Source organism: Protopterus annectens, chromosome 1.part0 (genome assembly GCF_019279795.1).
Source record: "Protopterus annectens isolate FY-2018-M chromosome 1.part0, PAN1.0, whole genome shotgun sequence".
Classification (NCBI taxonomy): domain Eukaryota; kingdom Metazoa; phylum Chordata; order Ceratodontiformes; family Protopteridae; genus Protopterus; species Protopterus annectens.
In genome coordinates this window covers 190,849,358-190,873,211 of record NC_056725.1, presented here as the reverse complement: position 1 = coordinate 190,873,211, position 23,854 = coordinate 190,849,358, and the positions used below count along the sequence as shown (strand labels likewise).

Below are 23,854 nucleotides of genomic sequence, written 5' to 3'. Positions count from 1 at the left end.
TTTGTGTCAGCATGTTTCAGACAAGTATAATGTCTGATGCTGACATGTCTGTCAGTACAGTACCTGTGACATATTAGGTAATAATTACTCATACATGCCCATTGTTAGGGGACACAGACCACATATAGGTTGCAAACATCTGGATATTCCATATACATCTGTAGAGATGACTGGTATGGCCTGTATAGTGTAACATGGCGCATGTAAGGCAGATGATATTAACTGCCTCTTTAAAGTACTGCCATGGGAATGGAGTCAACAGGCCTTAAAATGGTATAACCAGCCCACACAACAGCCACAGGGGATATGCTTCACACACAAACACACACAGTACTATAACTGCCAGTATTGATATTTGAACCGCTACCTATCTAATTATTTGCACTATAGCAGGACACAGTTATTGCATGCCCCACAGTGGTTATAGGGCTTGAGGCATGTATACAGGTACTTCCAACGTGAATGGCATCAATGGGCCTTGTAAATAGGGCAATGTGAAGTGTACTGGGTGGAACACACCTCAAAATGGTATAACCCACACCCCCAGGGATATGGTTCACACACACACAAACACACACACCCACACATACCCCCCCACACACACAGACACACACACACACACACACACACACACACACACACATTTGGTAGGACTGAAATTAGAATCCCTACATATCTGGTTATTTGTACTACAGGGTTACGCAGTTATCACACACACCACAAAGCTTATAGGGATAAGGGCTGTCCAAAGGTATATCTAAGGTGAACGACATCAGCAGCTCTTGTAAAGTAGGGCAATGGGAAGTGTACTGGGTGGGAAAGGCCTCAAAATACATTAACCTACACACACTTCTACACATACACACCTTTGTCAGAAGTAAGATTAGAACTGCCTGTCTAGCTATTTGCACTATACTGTTATGTAATTATCACATGCACCACAGAGCTTATAGGGCTGATGGCTGTCTAAAAGTGCCTCTAAGGTGAATGACATAAGTGTTTCTTGTAAAGTAGGGCAATGTGAATTGTACTGGGTGGAACACACCTCAAAATGGTACAACCCACTCCCCCAGAGGATACGGTTTTCACACACACACACACACACACACACACACACACACACACACACACACACACACACACACACACACACACACACACACAGTATCACAGTTGCCAGTATTGAGTTTAGAACCCCTACCTATCCAGGTATTTGTACTACAGTGTTACTCAGTTATTGCACATGCCACAAAGCTTATATGGCTGAGGCCTGTCAAAAGGTACTTCTAAGGTGAATGACATTAGTAGCCCTTGTAAAGTAGGGCAATGGGATGTGTACTGGGTGGGAAAGGCCTCAAAATACTTCATCCTACAAACATACACACTTACAAATACTTATATGCACACACACATTAGCCATAACTGAGCTAAGAACCCCTACCTCTCTAGTTATTTGTATTACAGTGTTACACGTTTAGTGCATATGCCATGGAGCTTATAAGGCTGAGGGTTCTCTAAAGGTACTTCTAAGGTGAATGACATCAGTAGCCATTGTAAAGTAGGGCAATGGGAAGTGTACTTGGTGAGAAAGGCCTCAAAATAGTTTAAGCTACAAACATACACACTATCAAATGGTTATATGCACACACAATAGCCAGAACTGAGATTTGAACCCCTAACTATCTAGCTATTTGTACTACAGTGTTATGCAGTTATTGCATATGTCACAGAGCTTATTGGGCTGTCCAGAGGTACTTCTAATGTGAATGACATCAGCAGCCATTGGAAAGTAGGGAAATGGAAATTGTTCTTGGTGGGAAATACCTCAAAATACTTTAACTTACAAACATTCACAATTACAAACACTTATACACACACATATGTGCTGGAACTGAAATTAGAGCCCCTGCCTATTTAGTTATTTGCATTATGCTATTACATAGCTATTGCACATGCCACAGAGCTTATAGGACTGAGGGCTGTCCAAAGGTACTTCTAAGGTGAATGACATCAGCAGCTATTGTAAAGTAGGGCAATGGGAAGTGTACTTGGTGGGAATGGCCGCAGAATACTTTAACCTACAAACATATACATTTATATGTACACACATATTAGCCTAAACTGAGATTAGAACCCCTACCTATCTAGTAATTTGTACTACAGTGATACATAGTCATTGCACATTCCATGAAGCTTACAGGACAAAGAGCTGTCCAAAGGTACTTCTAAGGTGAATGACATCAGCAGCCCTCGTAAAGTAGGGCAATGGGCAGTGTACTGGATGGGAATGGCCTAAAAATCTTTACCACATACACACACACACACACACACACACACACACACACACACACACACACACAAAATTACATTTGCCAGGACTGGGATTAGAACCTCTACCTATCTAGTTATTTGTACTACAGTGTTACACAGTTATCACATGTGCCACAGAGCTTATAGGGCTGACAAGTGTCTGAAGGTACTTCTAATGTGAATAACATCAGCAGATCTTGTACAGCCAGGCCTTTGTATGTGTATTGAGGGGGTAAGGCCTCATAATACTTTAACCTACAAATGCACACGCACACAAAGACGGGTGATGTGATATTACAATCCTTCTACCTCAGTAGTATTACACAATGGGGCTCACCTTCATGCTGGCACATGTGACTGGTTACAACTGGTATGCAACTTTCTGCAGCAGAACATCAGTCTATGCCTTTCAGGGTATCCCTGTCTATAACTCTGTGTGTGTGTGTGTGTGTGTGTGTGTGTGTGTGTGTGTGTGTGTGTGTGTGTGTGTGTGTGTGTATGTGTCTACCTGTGTGTGTGTGTCTCTCTCTCTATCACTGTCTGTCTCACTCTTCCTCATGTGTATCTGCATGTGTATGCTTGAAATATTGCATGTTGCCTATATATATATATATATATATATATATATATGTGTGTGTGTGTGTGTGTGTGTGTGTCTGTGTATCGCATGCAACAGATGCAGATATATCACATCTGGGCCACCTACAGCTAGTTGAGGGTATTCCTGTCTGATGGGTGTGGGTAGAGACAGTTAAGGTGTATAGCTGTCTATATGCAAAGACATCTATGCACAATACAGTTATATACTCCGATGTGGGTTTAGACATGGGCTGTGATTCTCTACGTGTATCAGCATGCCCAGTATGACCTTCTATAGTAAGAGTGGAATTCCATTCCAGAGACAGTTGCACTCCGGTCCAGTGTTTTGTGTGCTACAGCCATACTGGTCAACCTGTTAGTGCAAGAAATATGGAGATAAACTGCCAAAATGGGGGGACAATGGCCCAAATATAGGGAGATACTGTAAATATTGCTCTTATTAATGTAGAAAGTTGCTAGAGTAACAGGGTTCTGACATATATGTCATCTGACTCTGAAATGTATTGTGTTATTACTTACTGACAGATATCCTCAGATCATCACATTGATTTACCTGGGAAATACAAGATGTATGATGCACATACTGAAAATGAGAGTGAAACTATAGACATTCTTGCCCAATCTGGCCGGTTGAAAGGTGTGGCTACAACCGATTGGCTGATGAAGCTGTGTAAACAGTCCAGCACTTCAGTGATATACTGGCTGGGGATCTCCTACTTGTGTGGTATTTTTCTTAACTGATAAGCCATATCCTGGTGTGGGTACAGAGTGCATGCTACTGAGCAGAGATGTCCATTATATGTGTGGTATATGTCACATAGCACTGTGATTTCCAACTATGTCAGTAGCAGGGCAGTACAGAGTAATGTGGTAAACCACTGACAGACTTTTGTTTATAGGTTGATAGGTTGATATGAGATTACTAGGCTATTATGCCTGAAGTCCTTATAACCCTCGCAGACAAGAGTGTTGCCCACGTTAAGACATGTCAGCACCCACAGTCCCTGTCCAGCAGGGATACAGGTGGAATCACAGGACTGTATTTTCTGTTTCCCATGCACTTATACAGGAAGCACTTAACATGGGGTATTGAGGCATTCGGCTTGATGTGAACAGGGAGTGTAATCCACAGATGGGAAAGTCTGTGGAACATGTATCTGTCACACCAAGCCCTATTGATATCACAGACCAGGTTGACGGTGTGTCTACAGGTTGTTCGAATGGGTCTTGCCTTCCAGATGTGCAACAGTCCCATCATGGCAGGGTCTGGATTGCTCTGTATGCCAGTCAGGGGTCACCTCTGTGGAGTCAGAATGGAACTGAGGAAAGGGACAGTGCTGTTAGCCTATCTATGTAGGGTAGGTGTTTGGGGTCCTGGAATCTCCCAGTTAGGAACCTCTGTCGTCTCTTCAGTTGCTGCATATGCTTTGTGAGGTAAATGCTGAAGGGGGCATTGTACAAAATAATTGACCTTATAAGCTTAGAATACATGGATCTTATGACCTCTTTGTCCCTGGATGAGCTGCCCTTACTTTTGAGCTGGCCCATCTATGACGTTTTCTGTACAATGGAAACAACATCGTGCACAGACTTCCAGTTGCTTTCAACTTGGGTGGCCAAATGCCTCAGTACTGATTGTGTATGTCGGACATTGTTGTTAATGTGATAATATGTGGGGACATCAGTCTCCCCAGTGGGGATGATGATGTATCTGTGGGCATTCAGCTTGAGGCCATGTTTTTGGCAGCAGTCATTTTTTGGGGGAGACCCTGTAGTGGGACATCCACATCTCTTTGGGTACTGATGACTGTTCCCAGCTTGTAGTCATCTGCCAAGTTGGTCAGCCATAGGCCAGTGTTTTTTCCCTGCACCTCAGGGATGTATATCCCATATACCAGAGGCCCCCAGACCAATCCATGTGATTTGCCACTCATTACGGGTATACTGTTTGGGTCGGCTACCCCTGTAATGATCATGTGGGTTTTATCAATGAACCAGTTTGCTACCCATCTAGTAACATATGGATTTCTACCTAGCTGATAGGATTCATATACTATAGCCAAGTGGGGAATAGTGTGTAAGGCTTTGGCCAAGTCAAGGTGGCTGGAGTGCACCATCTTTCCCTCATCCATGCCTTTGTTGGCTGTCTCAGGGATTTCATCCAGAGTTCACTGACATACCTCCCCTTGAGAAAGTCAGACTGTGTGGGGTCAAGTATTTGAAGTTTACCAATGCCCCTGTTAATGAGGCTCATGATGATCCATTGCATGACCTTGCAGATCAGGCTAGTTAGGCTGATGGGTCTTTAATTTCCCCAGTCGGTGAACACTCCACCTTGGTGTACAGGGATGACAGTGGCTATCCGCCACTCGGCTGTGACAAAGGCAGTACTCAGGATTTGGCTGTGTAGGGTGCATAATAATGCTGCCAGTTTATGCTTGGGTTCATGTAGGTTACAGGCTGGGATGTATTCAGGTCCCATGGAGGCTGTCTTCTTGGCTTTGAGAGGGCAGTGATGCCCAGTTTCCTAGTGATAAGGGTTGGGTGGTCAAGTACTGGAGATGTCCTGCTTTCCTGATGGGGGGGGGGGCGGAGGAGAGACATTGCCACTGAATCTGTCAGCCTGTATATTGGCTATATCTACCCATTTGTGTATGTGGTGTCCTTGACCACCAGTTCTACACAGATCTGGGAGCTTCCTTTGCAAATGCAGACATATGTGAGGAAGGCCTTATAATTGTCTGTCTTAGATATGGGCAATTTGGACTTGCAGATGCCTTTAGAGGATTTCAGTGGTGCTCTTATTTGTTAGTCCAGGCTAGGGGTGATTACTTCCAATTGTGCTCCTGCTCCTTCTTGGTTCTGGACAGCAATGTCATCCTTTTGTTACATAGTTCCTTTATTGCAGATGTCTGGAGACTGGTTTACTCTCCCTTGTAGATGATGATGTTGTCCTGTTAGGTATTCCTGATTCCATGCATTTGTATATATATGCTGGTATAGTACTTTTGTGTACATTTGGATATTGGTGCCTGTTCTGCCAGTGGGGTAGGGGGCTGTTCAGCCGTTTATACCATCCCTCTTGTGGTTGTACTCAGCTTGGGGACATTTTTGTTTTACCATGGCTAGAGGGGGGGTCAGGAGAGATGGTGATATCGAATGTGACCGCTTTTTTGCCAGATCCTGCCAGGGAGGATGATACCATAGGAGTGTTGCAGTGGTTAATCATGTTGGTTACTGCCAAGTCCAACATATGTATCACATTTTGTGGAGGTATCAGGTAGGTGACCTATAGATTTAGCATTGATAAGATGGATGCATTTCTGTGCATTTCTGTTCTGGCATGGTTAGTTTTCCAATCAGTGGTTGGGTAATATGAGTCAGCTAGGATCAGGGTAAAGGGTTGAATCTTGATAGAGTTGTAGAGGATCAGATATGTGGGGTGGGTATCCTGAGTCAGATATATTTACCTGGAGCTACCCATAATTTGCATAGGGGTCTTGTCATCAGTTGACTGCACTTGAGTATCTTGTGTGTGTCAGACTGTTTGACCAGCATGGAGGTGTGTGTCTATCTAATATATCTTTATACTCCACCTCCTTTGGCTTTGCTGCCCACATTTTGGGGTCTGGAGGTGTGATAGGGTGACTGATCAGGTAAGGATGGGTTGCTCCCTACAGCTGTGTGCCAGGTGTCTGAGTGCACAAATGTCACCATCTGCCAGGGTTACAAATGATTGCAATGAGTACGTATTCCTGTTTAGACTCTTAGCGTTTAGCAGCATGGCCTTTACTTTGCATTTTTTTTGAGTGTTATATGTTGGCAGGATTGACCCTATGACTTTCCCTAAAAAGGCACTATGGGAGAGGCAAGGGCCTTTGCCAGAGGCCTGAAGGCCAGGTGAGACAGATGCAGGCCATCTGTAGCAAAATAGCATGGTCTGTCAGTCATATGTTCCCAGGCTGCCAGGCAGTGGATCCCCCTGGGATGATACCAATAAGTAAGCCAGTTGTTACTAACAGTCGTTTTCTGTTTGTATTGAGCCATCATTCCAGGTGATGGTAGAATGCTACTTAAGGCTAGGGACATGCCTGCATGGGACACATAATCAGCAAGCTGAACTATGTCTGTCTTCCTATAGTCCAGGGAGGTACATCTGATGTTCACACCGCCATGGACTAGGCCAGAGTGATAACAGTACCTGTTGTGGAGTGACCTGAGTGCATGTCTGATATGGTGGATTCTGGCACCTGACAGACAAGTGAGCATGACATCTGTGTGCTGCACAATGGAGTCTTCTATGAGTAATATGTTGGGTTTATGGTAAGTCCTTAGTGGATGCGAGACACTGGTGTGTGAACTATGCATGTTCTGTGGTGTGTTGATTTATGGAGTTCCCATGTGTTTTTGCCTCTGAGGTGTACTTTGCATTTTTGTTTTGTTGTGGACCTCCACTTACTTGGGTGTGTGTTGTGTGGTTGTGGGTGATGTTTACTGATTCCATACCCTGCAGGGTACCTATGTTACTGCACAATTTGTTCTGGTGTACAAATTTTCCATTTGTCTGGGCAGTGGTTCCCCTTCCCCTTATGTGTGTCTCTTTGTCCTTCTGTAGTCGAGTCACAGGCTTTGCCCACAGTGGCTGCTGTTATGTATTTGTATTTCTGGTGTGAGCGGGGTAGATGCCATAACATCACACATAGGGTTATGGGCTTCACACCTCTGATTGTACCTATTAAGCAGTTTGTCCATCATTGCACCATTACATCTGCTGTGGTCCTCAGATGGTTTGTGTTGCTATGTTATTATGAAGCTACATGTTGGCCCTAGCTGTCAACCTGTCACAGACTGACATCTGGACAGGCCCATGTATGACAGTGAGACACAGGGCCATACATGGGGACTGGGTGTTAATAATGCTCTGCAAAACATAGACTGTTGGGGGACCAGTTTGGTATTTGCTTGCTTTTTTTCATGGGTGTGACGCCTGCTTCTCCACTGTCTGCTATTGATGTTTTGACATAAACCTTTCTTGTTTTGTAAAAAGCCTGGCAGGCAGATGCAATGCTAGGACAAGCATAACAGATATATGTGGCATACCTGTGGTCTGTCTGTGACAGCCTGTCATTCCAAGGGTATGGATGGTGGCCAGTGACTTGTTGTCAGTGCTGACACAGTCAGGTTGCAGCCATTTATAACTTGGCAGTACACTAATTTTCAGGTACCTGCTGTCCTACTAGGCACCGTGCCTCTCCACCTCTTAGAGCCAGAAATCCGGAGAAAGCCATAAATCATTGGATGACAAGGGGACGAAAATAAGGGCAGGTGTGAAATATTGCCCTTACAAACGTAGATAGCTGCTACAATGACAGGTTTTGCATTAGCATGCATTTTTCTAAAGGGTATGAAGTCTTAAACTAAATCTGTTCATTATATTCTGACTTTGTTTTTTTATGAGTTGCCAATGACTGGCCAGTAAACCACAATTTCATGACAAACAGCAAACTTATGATGCAAAACTGTGGACATTCTGCAAAAATCTGTGCATTTGGGAGGTATGCTAGGCACTCTGTAGGTTACTCTGAGCTGTGTACTGTCCATATGAATGGTCCCCTGTCCCTGACTCATTCATTTTTCCTGCAGTAACAGATATTGACTTCTGGACAGTGTGTACAGTTCCTACTGTAGGTGTAGCTGACATGCAAAATAGTTGGCACAGAACTTCTTGGAACATAGACCCTGTCAACCACTCAGAGGTACCTAGGCCACTAAGCAACTACAGCCAAGTGTAAGTGGCGCCTACTTCCTGACAGTATTAACCATGCATATACATAGCTCATTGACCCCTGCATATTGTGTACATGCAGCAAGTTGATTAGGACAGCCCTGGGAATGTGTTCTCTGCTGCTATTACCCTACAAACATACATGTTACTGTATTTCTATGGGGACACAACTGTGTTGCTGGGGGGGCATACCTGTCAACTGTACACATTTGCACAGACTGTGCAGATGTTGGCATTATTTTTTGACTCCATTTAGCATAGTGTTGTGCCTGTCTTGGGGAATACTGGCATATCACTAATGACCGAAGGTTAGGATGTAATGGCAGACATTTGGGTTTCAGACTTCCTACCCTTCAGAGACTTCATGCAACTGCAAGACCTGCTGTGATATCACTGAGTAAGTCTGTAAGTGGACTATTTCATCATTGTCCCTATTTGTGGGCCTTTGCCAGATATATCTTGATGGATTTCTATGACTGACTTGCTGTGAGAGGCTGATGGGTGAGTATGGGTCCCCAACATTGACATCCATGCTTGTGACCTATGATCCCCAGTTTATCTGTCCCCCGCATACACAGCAGTGAGTTTTGTCAGCTAGGGGACTACTGCATACTCTGCAGAAGCCAGTATTGGGCAGACATTTCCTGTTGTCCCACATAGCTGTCAGTTGTCTGCTGCTATCCTGGTAAGCCACCCCATTCCCTTGCATACATGCAGCAATACCTGAGATATGCTACCAAAACATACTACTACATTCATCTATTGTTAAGAAGAGTGACTTACCTTGTGCCTGCGGCAGTTGTGAGGTTGGTGCTTGAGGGCTGACTCTGTCGGATGCAAGCAGTACATGGCCTATACATGGTAAGGTACAGATAGTGTGATGTGTGTGACATCCAATTTACTGTGTGTGCAAGTGAGAGAGAGGTGTCAGTCCCTGGGTCTCTAGGGTGTCAGTGTATGTGCTATGGGTTGCCTCTTTGTCAAGGCCAGGGCATACTGGGCATGCTTACATCTGTCTACAGGGGCAGGCTCTGGGGGTTCCTCCTCTGAGTCCCCCTGTGCCTGTGGAGGATTGTCAATGGTGGGAGGCTGTGTGCTCCTTCCCTGTGATGTCCCTGCTGCAGCTGTTTACACAGGATCATACTGTGTAGCATGGCACATGCTATGAACATGTGCACACATGTGGCTGGAGTGTATTGCAAGGCTCCACCAGATATGTCAAGGCAGCAGAACTGTGACTTGAGCATCCCAAACATATGCTCTATAATGTTACTAGTTTGTGTGTGCCTCATTATGGTGTTCTTCAGTGGGTGGGTGTGCATTTCTGGTGGGTGTCATCATCCACAGTTCCAGCACATAGCCAGCATCCCCCACGAAATGGCCAAAGGGGATGTCACTCCTGACAAATGCCTGGTACAGCTGTAAGGCATGCCAGATGTGGGAGCTATGATAGCTGCCAGGGCTGCCAGCACAATCATTCATGATAATGCCCTGGGCATTGCACATGACCTGGCAGTTGATGGAGTAATAGCCCTTGCGGTTGACATACACTCTACCGTCTTCACCATGTGGTGCTTTGATGTGGATGTGAGTGGAGTCTATGACACCCAGTACCTCTGAGTAATCTGTTAAACAGTGGAAGAGATGCATATTGCTGGTCCTCTCCTCAGGGGTGCTGGGGAAATAAATGTGCTCACCAGCATGTGTTTGCATGCCATCCAGGAACAGGTGGAGTACCCTGTTTGCAGAAGGCTGTGAGACACCCATGATGTCCTCAGTAGGTCTTTGGAAAATACCTGTAGCTAGTATTCATAAGGCTACACATACCTTGGTTTCAACTGGGATGGGTTCTCCTCTGTTGGCTCTGGGTCGGAGGTGAGGCCAGCAGAGCTCAGTGAGTTGCTGAAGTATGTCCCAGTCCACCCTGTAGCTCTTTAGTATCTTCAGATCATGTAGCTCCTGGAAGGTTACTCTGGGTCTGAACACTCTTCTCCTCCTTGGTCTAGGCTGGTTGTCAGCATTATCCTCATCACCACCCTCAGTCTGTAGCACATACAGATGTAGCAAAGTAGCAGCAGCCCCTATCATTTTGTCAGTTTCAATTTCCAAGTGTGTACACCTATGATGCAGAGTTTGTGGAAAAAAAACAGACTGAAAGGTGCTTGCATACTTTATAATGATGTGCTGCAGATGCTGCCTGTGTGATTGGTTGACTATGATACATTCCACCTGCCAGTTATGTTATTGAGGGATTTGAATGGGCCACTTTGAGTGGCAGAGTCCATATTAGTGATGTGCATTTCATTTCCTTTATTCTGTTATTTCCCTTTTTTTCTCTATATCCACTGTGTTTAAGCCCAGCAGTGCACCATGCAAACTATTTTAGCTAGTGTAAACATTGCTGAACAGAAAAGGCCCTCCCCTGGACATGAACACGGTTATCATTTCTTGAACCAGCTAAGCACAGCTGAGCAGCCTCAGACACACCCTCTTGCTTAGCTGTGCTTACCTGAATGCAAATAGTAGCTGCTCATTTACATACCCCACTGCCTTAGTCCCTAGTTACACCACTACATCGGAGCCTATGTCCTTAGCAACCACTGTTACCTGTCATTGTTATGAGTCTGCATACTGCCCATTATAATGGCAAAATTCATGTTTTACATTTAATTGACTTTTTACAGATTTTTTTATATTCTGCTCGATAGCATTTGCGAGCCACTGCGCTTTGCTTAAACAGCTGAAATTGGCAAAAAAAATAGATTTTTGCTATTTTAAAACACTTTTGCATGCCAATGGCCATAGTTTTGGCCATTGGCATACCTAATAAACATAATACATCCTTTACTTTGAACTGTCACGCCCCCCTGTTTTGATTTTTGCAGAAATGTACACGGTTAGTAATCAAACATCTCAAGCGCTCAGGTGAGAACTGCTCTCTCCAAGGCAAAAAACACAGCATCCATGGGACCAGATGATGTCCCCGGTTGTGTGCTCCATGAACTCAATGAGGAATTAAACCCACAGTTAGGGCAGCTGTTTAATCTTAGCCTCATCTCAGGATACGTGCCTAAGGAGTGGCGTACGGCAACTGTGGTCCCACTTCACAAAGGTGGTGCCTCCACTGACCCTGGAAATTACCGTCCCATCAGCTTGACAAGCCTGATCTGCAAAGCTATGGAGAGTATCATAATGGAACTCATAAATAAAGACATAGGGGACTTGCAGACTTTGGATCCGACCCAGTTTGGCTTTGTCAAAGGCAGATCATGCCTTTTAAACTTGGTTGACTTTTTCGAAACAGTCACCAAGGCCATTGATGAGGGGAAAGGCAGTCCACACAGCCTACATTGACCTGGCAAAGGCTTTCGACACAATACCCCACTCAGGTATCATTGAAAAACTCATCAGCTTAAATGTAAACCCATATGTCACAAGATGGGTTGCAAACTGGATAAGTGACAGAACCCACAGGGTCAGAGTTGCTGGCGCCATGTCAGACTCAAAGCCTGTCACAAGTGGTGTCCCACAGGGCTCTGTCCTGGGCCCACTCCTGTTCAGCATCTACTTTTCAGAAGTACAAGCAAACACAGGAGGATTATGGCTGACAAAATTTGCAGGTGACTGCAAACTGGGCGCCATAGTTGAGAACACATCTGACACAGATATCCTTCAGAATGGTCTTATAGAAACGGATAACTGGTGCCAGAGCCATGGCCTAAAGTTAAACGCCAAAAAATGCATAGTCATACCCTTTGGGAAAAACAAGGCTACCCCTAGCTACCATATAGGCGGCAACCCACTGAGCTCAGAAGAGGTTATCAGGGATCTGGAGACCCAGGTTGACAGTAACCTTTCGTTTGACACTCACGTTGCCAAAGTAGTTAGGAAGACCTTCTACATTGCCCACCTGATCATGAAGGGATTCACATCTAGATCAAGGGAAGTCATCGTTCCCCTGTACTCATCACTCATCAGACCAATGATTGAGTACAATGCCCCATTCGGAATGTATCTGACATGACACCTGCAGCAACTGGAAAGGCCCCAAAAATTCCTCACCAAAAGGATAAAGGGTCTCAAAAATATGTCCTATGCTGCCCGACTGAAGGAACTCCAGCTCAATTCAGTCGCTTACCGTCTGCTCAGAGGTGACCTGTGCCTGACATACAAGGCCATGTCCAACCCAGAATTGATGAACATGCTTCACCTCAAAAAATCTAGATCCCTCAGAACTACAAGGGCGGGAGACTTAAACCTTGACACGGTTATTAATAGGACGTGCTGGAGGGACAGATTCATCACCCAGAGACTCCCTATGCTGTGGAACAAAATCCCGGTACATGTGAGGCAGAGCACCTCGCTGGCTTTGTTCAAGAGAAATCTTGACCATTGGATGGGAGATCACAGATATACCCCAGGGATTATCTCAGTGTCACTGCTTGACAGAGGCACAGCAAAATAATGGGCATAGCATCCTCCGAACTAAAGGGGTGGCGAAAGCCACAAAACTCTGGGCTAGGCTTATAAATGCCCTTGGGCAGATAGCCTAGTATAAACCTATGAATCTATGAACCTATGAACCTAAATACATTTCTGCCACGAACGCGACTCCAACAAGGATGCCTGTCTGCTTGCTGGATCACTAATTCACTTAATTTGCATGGTTTTCACTAGCAAATGAGGTTATTTGCATGATTCTGTGGTGTCTGTGTTGGAATAGTGCTGGAAAGCTTGTGCACGCCCCCAGCCTTTTTTACTGGATCCCACAGGCTCCGAACTCTGTGTTTGAGCCATGCCACTATTCTTACACTGAGATTAGCTCCGTGTAAGCTTTATTGAATCCTGGCCTTTGTGAGCGCCCACTTTTATAGTCCATTGAGGACAGCACATTCCTGACATAGTTAAGTCTTGCTGAAAGCTGTTGGTAAATATTTCTATTGGATCTGAGTAAAAAATTATGATAATTTATATTCAATACGGCTGAATTGAAGACAAGGTTAGAAATGTATTTATTTATTTATTTTATTTTATTTTACATTTGTTGACCGGGCTAGTCTAGCTGGATATATGTCCATTTTCAGTAGAGGCCCAGGGAGAAAAGCTCCAATATTAATTACAAAATTACAAAACAAGTTTTATTGTGACATAAACATATTATTAATTACAATGAAATTTAACATAAAAATTGATAAAAAATGCATTGAGGTGAAAAGGGAAAGGTATTAGAGATATGAGGAAGAAAAAGAATAGAGAAGAAGTGAGAAAGAAATAAGAAAAAGAAAAGAGGAGAGGGTTAGACTGGGTTAGTACAGGAGCAAATCCAGTGTTTATTGAGATAAAGTTTTAGATTCCTTTTAAACAGAGGGAGTGATGTGAGAGATGAGATCTCAGATGGAAGCTTATTCCATATTTTTCCAACAGCATTGGAGAACAAGCAATCACCTGCTAAACTGTTAGTTTTAGTAGTATGGATCAGAAGTTTGTTAGAAGAGCGCAGGTGTCTCAGGTTAGTGTAAGGTGTAATGAGACTGGAAAGTATTGGGGTTTTGCTAGGTTGGTATAGGGTCTTGTGCACTATAGTAAGCTGTTGGAGTTTGAGTAGATTAGGGAGTTCGAGCCATCCTAGTTCTTTTAGGTACAGGCAGTGATGGGTCCTGAAAGTAGATGCTGTAGCAAATCTAGCAATGTTATTATAGGATGTTACTAGTTTATTGAGGTTATTTTTAGAGATTGGTGAATATTGGTGAGGCATAGAGTAGGGTAGAGATTAGGTGGGTTCTAGCTATTGTGGTCCTTGCTAGTGGAGTGAGAAAGGGTTTGATTCTATATAGTGATCCTATTTTTTTGTTAACTGATTTTATAGAATTGTTAATGTGAGAATCAAAGTTGAGATTATTGTCTATAGTTATTCCTAGTAGCTTAGTGGTAAGATCAGGCAAGATAACTGTACTGTTGTTGGAAGTGAGAGTGAAGTGGAAAGGAATGGACTTTCGGGTAGGTGAGAAGAGTAGTACTTTAGTTTTCTAAGGGTTAAGGAGCAGGCATTGTTGAGAGAACCATTGTTCTACAGTGTTAAAGGCGTTTTGGGTAATAGACTGGAGTTCAGTTTGAGAGGTGGCTGTACAGATTATTGTGGAGTCATCTGCGTATTGAATGCAGGTGGTGTTAGGGATAGCTGTTTGCAGGTCATTGATAAAGATGGAAAATAGAAGGGGGCCTAGGATAGAGCCTTGAGGAACCCCTACAGAGATAGGAAGGTGATCAGATAGTAAGTTTTTCCAGAGAACTGCCTGTTGATGGTTATTTAAGTATGATGTGAACCAAGTAATGGAAGGAGCATCAAGTGAGAGAGAAGTAAGAATGTGCAGAAGAAGTTGGTGGTTAACCATGTCGAAAGCTTTAGACAAGTCAATGAATACTGCAGATGATAAAATATTTTTATTGTGGTTAAAGTTGATGGAGTTAGTAAAGGAGAGCAATGCAGTGGTGGTGCTATGTGAAGGTCTAAATCCATGCTGGCAAGAAGCAAGTAGGCTGTTTTGGAGAAGGTGGTTAAGTAATTGTTTATGTATGCATTTTTCAAATATTTTAGCAAGAGGGGATAGGAGTGCTATAGGACGATAGTTAGAGAAGTCATTGGAGTTCCCACCTTTGTGGAGTGGAATAATATGAGATATTTTCCAGATAGAGGGAACAGTTCCTTCTGTAATAGATCTGTTTAAGAGTATAGAGATGGGATAGGCTATAGCTTTGGCAGCTATTTGAAGGAACTCTGCAGGGAGTCTGTCGGCAGAAGGGGTGGTAGGTTTTAGTTTATTAAGGAGTGAGAAGATAAAGGAGGTAGGAATAGGTTCAAAATGAAAAGCAGGAGGTGGAGTAGAAGAAGATGTGGGCAGGTTTGAGGTGTCAGGAGATAGGTGACTAGCCAATGTTTGGGTAGCATTTGTGAAGAAAGAGTTAAAGGCATTAGCTGTTTGTGAGGGATTGTCAGGGTTGGAGCCTAGTGGGTTGGGTGTGACATATTGGCCTGGGGAAAGAAGATTATTAATACTTGTCCAGAATTGTTTAGGTTGCTTGTTAAAGGTTTGTTGAGTTAGGAGAAAATAGTTCTTTTTGTCTGTCAGAATGGCTTTTTGTACTGTTTCTAAGTTCTTTGAAGGTTTGGCGGTCAGTCAGATTTTTAGTAGTGCCATTTTGCCCAAAATTTGTTTCTAAGAGTGATTTTTGCCTGGTGTCATTGGAGAGCCAGGGGGCTGGTTTAGCTTTGGTTCTAATAGTACGTAGAGGTGCATGACGGTCTAGAATGGATAGGAATGTGGAATTGAAGTGTTCTACTGCTTCATTAAGGGGAAGAAGGTTTAGTAGAGACCAGCTACATTGTTTTAGTTCAGCTAGAAAGAGTTCAGAGTTAAATTGCTTTTTTGAGCGTAATGTTAGGACAGTATTAGGAAGAGTTAGGTTTGTTCTATGTCTAATAATGTAAGTTAGTGAATGGTCACTTAGATCATCCAGAAGGGTACCAGATGTATAGGTTTGTTGGAGGTTATTTGTAAGTATCCAGTCTAAGGTAGTTTCATGGATACTGATTTTATTGGTTCTGGTAGGGCTATTGATAAGTTGTGAGAAGCCATATAAGTTTATATGGGAGGTGGGGTTTATACTTTTACAGGTATTCCAATCAATGTTTACATCACCTAGGATAATTGATTCTTGAGGGAGGTTGGAGGAGAGCCAGTTAAGGATATTTTCTAGTGTAATAATGTTATTTCCTGGGGGAAGGTATGTACAAATAATATTTATTGCTTTACTTTTGTTGAGTGGAAGCTTTAAGCAGATAATTTCGGTATTATTGTCAAGGGGTAGGTTGGGATGTATAGTACTGATTTGAAGGTTAGCTTTATATAAGATAGCAACTAGAAATGTTTTGGAACTGTTGGAGATAAATAAAATAAAGCTTATCTGCTGAACTTGTTTCATCTCAATGGGTCTCTGTTTTACTCTGGCAGCAAAAAGTATGAGGTATGAATGGGTTCTTTGTTGTGAAGTCATAACATACAAATTATGTCCTTATATCAGTAGTCTGCTGAAAATAAACATAAATAATACACCAGCAGGGGCAGCTGTATCACTCAAGTCTCCCACACATACCTCTCAACTGTCCAGAATTTCCCAGAATGTCCAGATTGTTGCCTCATATTTGGTACAGTTCTTTGTAAAACTTGTTTGCTTTTTTTTCTGGCAGATCACTGAGTACTGCAGTTACTAAATAATGACAGACATTTGAATTTCAAACTTCATACCCTTCTGAAAGCGATGTTATTCTAACAATGTTCTAAATGTATTAAGAACAACTTTAAAAATATGTCTTGTTCCCAAACTTATAGTTATAGCAGTACAACTAATTAGTGCGGTGCTGAACATATCTCTATGCAAAGAATGCAACAAAAAGTTGACTTAAGCTAAGTTAAACAGCAATGTAATCCATGGAGTGTGCTAATTACAGCTTGAAACTGAGAGAAAAATAACCTTATTAAAGAGAGGTTCATATGTAGACATATTACTATAACAAACTTGTCATACTCAGGTGCTTATGTAAGAAACTATATTATTAGCAGTCCACACAAGGCACTCATCACAGTACAGTAGAGTATCAGAAACTACACACACCTTACAAACTGTAACACACTTTGCACTGCAAAAGAAGCAACAACTAAAAGCAAAAGTGTGGCACAGCAAATTAGTTAAGAGCTTTTAAAGTGGTTAATTGATCAGAAGTACTCTTTGCTTCTGGCTACCAGTTTTTGTGGGAATGTGAGGTGAATTACAGGTTTTGAAGCTATTAAACAAGGTTCTGGTATGAAACACTGACTCACAAAATGCCAAGGATCCACAATGCCAGACACAAATGCCTCAAATACCAAAAGGGCAAAAAGTCAGTTAATAAACATTGCCCTCATGCACAGTCCCTGAGGGGGCAAGATCCCAAAGCCAAAAGCATACATATGCCAAACTCACAGTCACACAACAAAAAAGGGATACATCTCCTGAGCCAAATGAATCACTGTCAGTGCACACATAGAAACAGCACTGGCAGGGATTCCCTGGGGAAAACAGGTGTCTCTAATCTGTTTCTTGCCATTATGTGATTCAAACACTTGAGGTTTCGGATATTTGAACTTGGCCACTGTTAAACATTTCACTCTGATTCACTTTATTTTTACTGATGATATATTCGGGTAGCTGAAACTTCCCAAGCATCACTGCGACAGTTCTGGCTACTATTAGTGTAGTAATGTAAGGTCTGTTACAGATTTTAAAGCTGTTAAACAGGGTGTCGACAAAAATAGCTATTACCAAAGAGATGATGTAGTCATTCATGACTGTCTATTTGTGTCCCTATGTATCATGGGCATTTATTAGGAGGGGGTATGTTATTTAAGAAATTTCTAGAAGTAATGTGGCAAGGGTGATATGTTAGTTTGGGCTTGACTGTCTGCCTCAGTCTATCACAGACAAGGGGGCCTGACTTGGGGTGAATTTCCAAATTCCCATTCATTGTTCAAGGTTATGCTTAAATAATGTTACAGATTGACTTTGTTTCACATGGATGTGGAGCCTGTTCCAGAGCATGGAGATCCTCTGAGACATATATCTGTCTCACCAACATGTCTTTTTATGGCACAAGCAAAACTTAAATCCCTGGATCTAGTGGTTCTGATGCTGTTCATTTTGCAGATCTTCAAAATGTCCATCAGAGCTGGGTCCAGGGATGTCTTGCATGCAAGGCATAGACTGATTCTCAATAACCTGTAGGAAACAGAGTATAGAGATGGGGCTTTAAGGTGATCTGTATATACCCTGGATTCTCCTGTTAAGGTTCACACAGCTTTTTTGGAAATGGCTAAATATTGACATTGTACCTCATTCCAGCATGATAAATAAGTTATGTGACTTAAAACTAGATCCATATGTGGTAAGGTGAAAAGTCAAATGACTGAAAGATAAAACCCACATAGTTAAGGTGGTAGGTATCTCCTCAGAAATTATGATGGCAACTAGTAGTGTACTTCAAGGCTTATTACTAGGACCTCTCCTTTTTAGCATCTACATCTCTGATCTCCAGACAGGAAACCAGGACCTTTGGCTAACTAAGTTTTCAGATTATTGAAAACAAGGTGTTATTGTCTAATCTCCATTTGATGTCCATTCAGTACAGCAGGAACTAACCCTCATAAACAAATGGTGTACAGAAAAAGGGCTAAAACTCCATGCAGAAAAGAGTAGCATTTGTTACATTTAGTAGACTACAACCACTCACAAAATGTAGAGTACAGCCAGTACCCCACTCCAAACCGATAATGTAATCAGTGATCTAGGAACCTACATTGATAATTTCATCTCCTTCTATCACCATGTAGCAGCAATAGTAAGAAAAAAATTTTATTTAGCACAACTAATCTCTAAAGGCATATCATCAAGGGCAAACAAAATTATTATGCCTCTTTATGCAGACCTAGTAAGACCAATTACTGAGTACAACACCCCCCTTTGGGATGTACTTTTCTAGACATATTAAGCAACTGGAAAGTTCCCGGAGGTTTCCAACTAAGAAAATGGTTAGCTTAAAGTCTGTGAGCTACTAAGTAAGGTTTCAAGGGTTGTTCCTTTACTTGTTTTCTTATAGGTTATTGTGGGATGATCTATGCCATGCATTTTGTGCCATTAGGGGCCCCATATTCCTCATCTCCTGTATCTTCACAAGTCATTTAGCTCCCCTAAGACCAGAACTGAGGATTTAAATCTCCATTATCACATAAATAAAATGTGCTGGAGACACATATTTATTATATAACGTCTACCCCAACTCTGGAAAAGGCCATCCTTGTAAATTAATTAATGTGACACCCAAGCAGTCTTCATATTAAACCTGAATGATTGGATGCATGCCCATAAATGTATTATAGGACTGATCTAATGTATCTTTCTTGAGAATGTGGTATAGTATGAGGGTGATTATTGGCAAGGTATAAATGGTCAGTCTTGTAACTCAGTTTACCATGTATCTGTTTCTAGGAAATAAACTAACAAATTCACCTCAAGACTGAAAGGTAGAGTGAATTTGTTGTAATACATGTCTCAAAGACATAGCAAACTAGTTATGATCTTTATCTAATCATAATCCTTTATATTATGCTTACAAATGACTATAACAAAATTAACATGACACTTTGTTTTAAGGGCAAAAGCTTGAATTAGTTTGATGAGGGACATGCCTTCTGTCATGAAGAATGACTCAGTTCCATAACAAATAGATTCTTAACCCACTGATAGCAACTTGAAAAGTTAAATTCATTGCAAGGGTACCATCACACTACTAATTACAACAACAAAAGCAGCTGGTACCAAACAGAACATAACATGCCATAGATAATAATATCACATTATGGATTTCAAGATAACAAAACCATACTACCTGTCAGAGAAAAGGGGAATTATTATTCTTTCAATGGGAAAAGTATAATTTTAAATGATGCCCTGGAACAACAGTTAACTACTAGATATCTGAAAGATAATAAATGGTTTCAGACTTATGATTTTTTCCTTGTATACAGATTATCATACATTTCAACCTCTCAGAGCAAGAAATCTGGATAAAGCCAAAAAAATAATGGGGGGACAAAGGCCCAAAACTAGGGACAGATTTTATAAATCACTCATATAAACTTAAATAATTGCTATAATAACAAGTTTTGCATTATACTGCATTTTCTAAATGATATGAAGTCTAAAACTGAAATGTTTGTTATTATTTAGTATTATTTATTGACTTCAATCTTTAATGATTTGCTAGAAAAACACAAATTGCATCAGCAACAGACCAGAAATATGAGGCAAAAATATGGACATCCTGTAAATATGTGGAGAGTTGAGAGGTATGCAGATTATTTTATGAGATTTTCTTATGCTTATTGCAATAGATTTTTGCAAAGCTTTGACTTTATGGTAGGTAGCATTTTTCAATATTAAGATATTTTTATGCAGCTCAACTTTTCTGAAGATTTTAAAATACTAGATGTAAACTGTTTTGTAATTAGTGTTACACAGAATAAGTTTCTGAATGTTTAATAGTTTAATAATATCCTTATTTCATATATACAAGAATACAGAAGAAATTCAGAGACATTAGTTCAAAGCACTAATAGTGCTTCAGTGTTGAGTTCTAGTAACACTATCGAGATAAGTAAAGATCCAGAGGCATGCAGGAATCGCCTGAAGCAAAGGTTCATGGTGGCTGATTTATACTTCTGTGAATAACTCTGTTAAGCATCTTCCCTATCAGCCCGCACACTACTGTATATACACACACAGACATACACACACAAACACACACACACACACACACACACAAACACATACCCTCACACTACAGTACCACAGTGTGATAATAGTCATACCTGGTAGCTCCATAAGGAATGTTTCCTCTCACAATGATTGTCTTCTTGGGGCTAAGTCCACCAGGAATGTGAGCAACATAAGGTATAGTCTAGGAAAAAAACAGATACATTTGTTATGGTATATTCTGATTATGTACAAATCAGGAGCATAATATCTGTACTTTTCCCAATAAATGGATAAGCCCTACCATGTCAGAAGACGTGGAAAGATAAAGTGACTACTGTGTTTAATGCATTTACTATATATAATACTGCACTGTACTGCCATGCACTGTACCTTTTACAACATATACATTCTGTCAGTTTATCAGTGACTTTAAAGTGATGAACACAGTTTTGATACTGCTCGGTCTCTACCATAATTTCAATAATCTTATTAATTGTTTCATATTACTTACTTCTGAACCTTGTTATGCACATTGCAGTGTTAGATGTTGACTGTTCATAGGATCATAGGAGGTTACTAGGCTATCAACCTGGAGGTCATTTCAAGACCAGCCATTTCATCCCAATGTAATACAATAGATACTCTAATCAATACCCAAGATTGTATTTATTAACGACTGCCCATGACCATGTGTTATCCCTACTAAGAATTTATAGTGCTCCATCCATTCATCCAGGTTCCTTTTGAACAGTGTCATAGAGATGCTCTGTTTCACATGAATTGGTAGCTTATTACAAAGATATGGCAGTTGCTAGGAGACAGATCTCTCCCTCCAGCATGCCTTATTGAAGTTGCAGGCCATATTTAGGTCCCTGGAATGGGTAGTTCTAGTCCTGTTTGATTTATGGATGTGCAGCAAATTCATTAGATTTGGGTTGGAGATTGCTCTGTAAGCCAGGCATAAGTCTCCCCTAATAAGTCTATATGATACTGAGTATAATGACAGGGTCTACAGTTGGTCTGTGTAAGGCACATGCTGTAGTCCCTTGATCTTCTTAGTTAGAACCCTCTGAGGTTTCTCCAATTGCTGCAGGTGCTTTATACAGTGCATTCCGAAAGGGGTGTTATACTCAATTATGGGATTGATTAGTGATGCGTTTAGAGGGGCTACAACCTCCGTTGCTCAAGATTCAATCCTTTGCCAATCAAGTGTGCTACGTAGAAAGCCTTCCTTGCTACAATAGACACATGGTGGTCAAAGTTAAGTTCCCAGTCTACTTGTGATCCCAGATCTTTTACCACTTCATAGGTACATAGGGTATTGTTGTTAATTTGATAGTGTGAAGGGACATTGTTTTTACATAAGGGAATAATAATGCATTTCTTTAGATTCAGTTTGAGACTGTGACTAAGACACCAGTCAGATGGCCTGCATAAGACCCTCCTGAAGTATACTGACATCATTTGGGGATTCAGTAATTGCTCCCAGTTTGCAGTCATCCACAAACCTGTTCAGTCACAGCTCCTTAGTTTTGGCCTGAACTTCTGAGAACTATATACCAAACAGTAGTGGGTCCAACACTGACCCTTGTGGCACCCTGCTGGTGACAGGTCTGCTAGTTGATGTGGAGTCATCCACTTTGATAGTGTGTGACCAGTTTGTGAGCCAGGTGGCAACCCATCTTACAACAAAGGGGTTTACATTCAGTTTTCTAAGTTTATCAATAATGCCTGAGTGTGGGATTGTGTCAAAGACCTTTGCCAAGTTGAGGTATGCTGTATGCACAGATTTGCCCACATCAGTGTCCTTGGTCACATTTTCAAGGAATCCCACCAGGTTTAACACGCAGGATTGACAAAGCTAAATTGGGTTGGATCCAGGGGGTGGGGCTTGGAATGCATTCATACCTTTCCCATAGGAGGGTATAGTTTGCTTTGGTAAAGTTTTTTAGTCTGATTTCATTCTTTATGAGTTCTAGTTTTAGTGCCAGTTTGAAGGTGACATATTTGTGGTCAGATTTAACTAATGATGGTCTGACAGTTGCATTGGTGCATCTGTTTTCATGTTAGTGAGGACCAGATCTAGTATGTTTGTTCCTCTTGTTGGGGTTTGAACAATTTTTTCCTGAGCACTTGAGGTAACAAAGTCAAGGAACTTTTGCGCTAGTGAGTTATGGCTAGAGTAGGTTTCCCAGTTTATGGTACAATAATTGAAATCCCCATGACCAGAGTGTTTGGCAATTTTTGGATTGACTCCAGTTTGGTCAAGTAGGCCTTGTGTGCATCATGATCCATGAAGGGAGATCTATAACTAGCTATGACTTGAATGGGGGTCTTATCCACACTAATCTGAACTGGGAGTAACTCCATGGAGTTTTCCAGTCTAAATAGTTGTGAGGTGTTTTTATCTCTAATACAGTTAGAAACTCCACCTCCTTTGGTTCTCACATGTTCATTTTGTGGTCTGAAAGTGTAATAGGCATTGCAGCTCTGCAAGGCCGAAGTACTCTCTGAGGCCTTGAACCAGGTTTCTGTGACTGCACAGACATCTACATCCTCCAGTGAGAGAGGTGCTTCCAGAGTGTGCAGTTTGTGGTTTAAGCTCCTAGCATTTAGCAGCATAAGTCTTATTTTGTTACCATTGGCAATTTTCACGTCAGCAATTTTGTTTTTGAGACCTTGCCTAAAAAGGCACTATGGGGGAGGCAAGAACAGTTACTATATAAAACTAACTGGAGTGAGGTGTTCAGTGGAAAATCTGCAGATGGAATATTGAAAGCTTTGAATGAGAAATTGTTTGAGTGCAAAAAGTAA

At 41.8% G+C, this 23,854-nt stretch overlaps 1 protein-coding gene across 1 annotated transcript in view; it reads right to left on the bottom strand.

Annotated features, from left to right (window-relative positions):
* The window catches only part of LOC122796818 (galectin-6-like), a 332,787-nt gene that overhangs the window by 109,222 nt on the left and 199,711 nt on the right, over positions 1–23,854 (bottom strand). Inside the window, exon 12 of the mRNA XM_044065917.1 lies at positions 21,154–21,242. Coding sequence (XP_043921852.1) covers positions 21,154–21,242 — 89 coding nt within the window. The remainder of the gene's footprint in view (positions 1–21,153; positions 21,243–23,854) is intronic.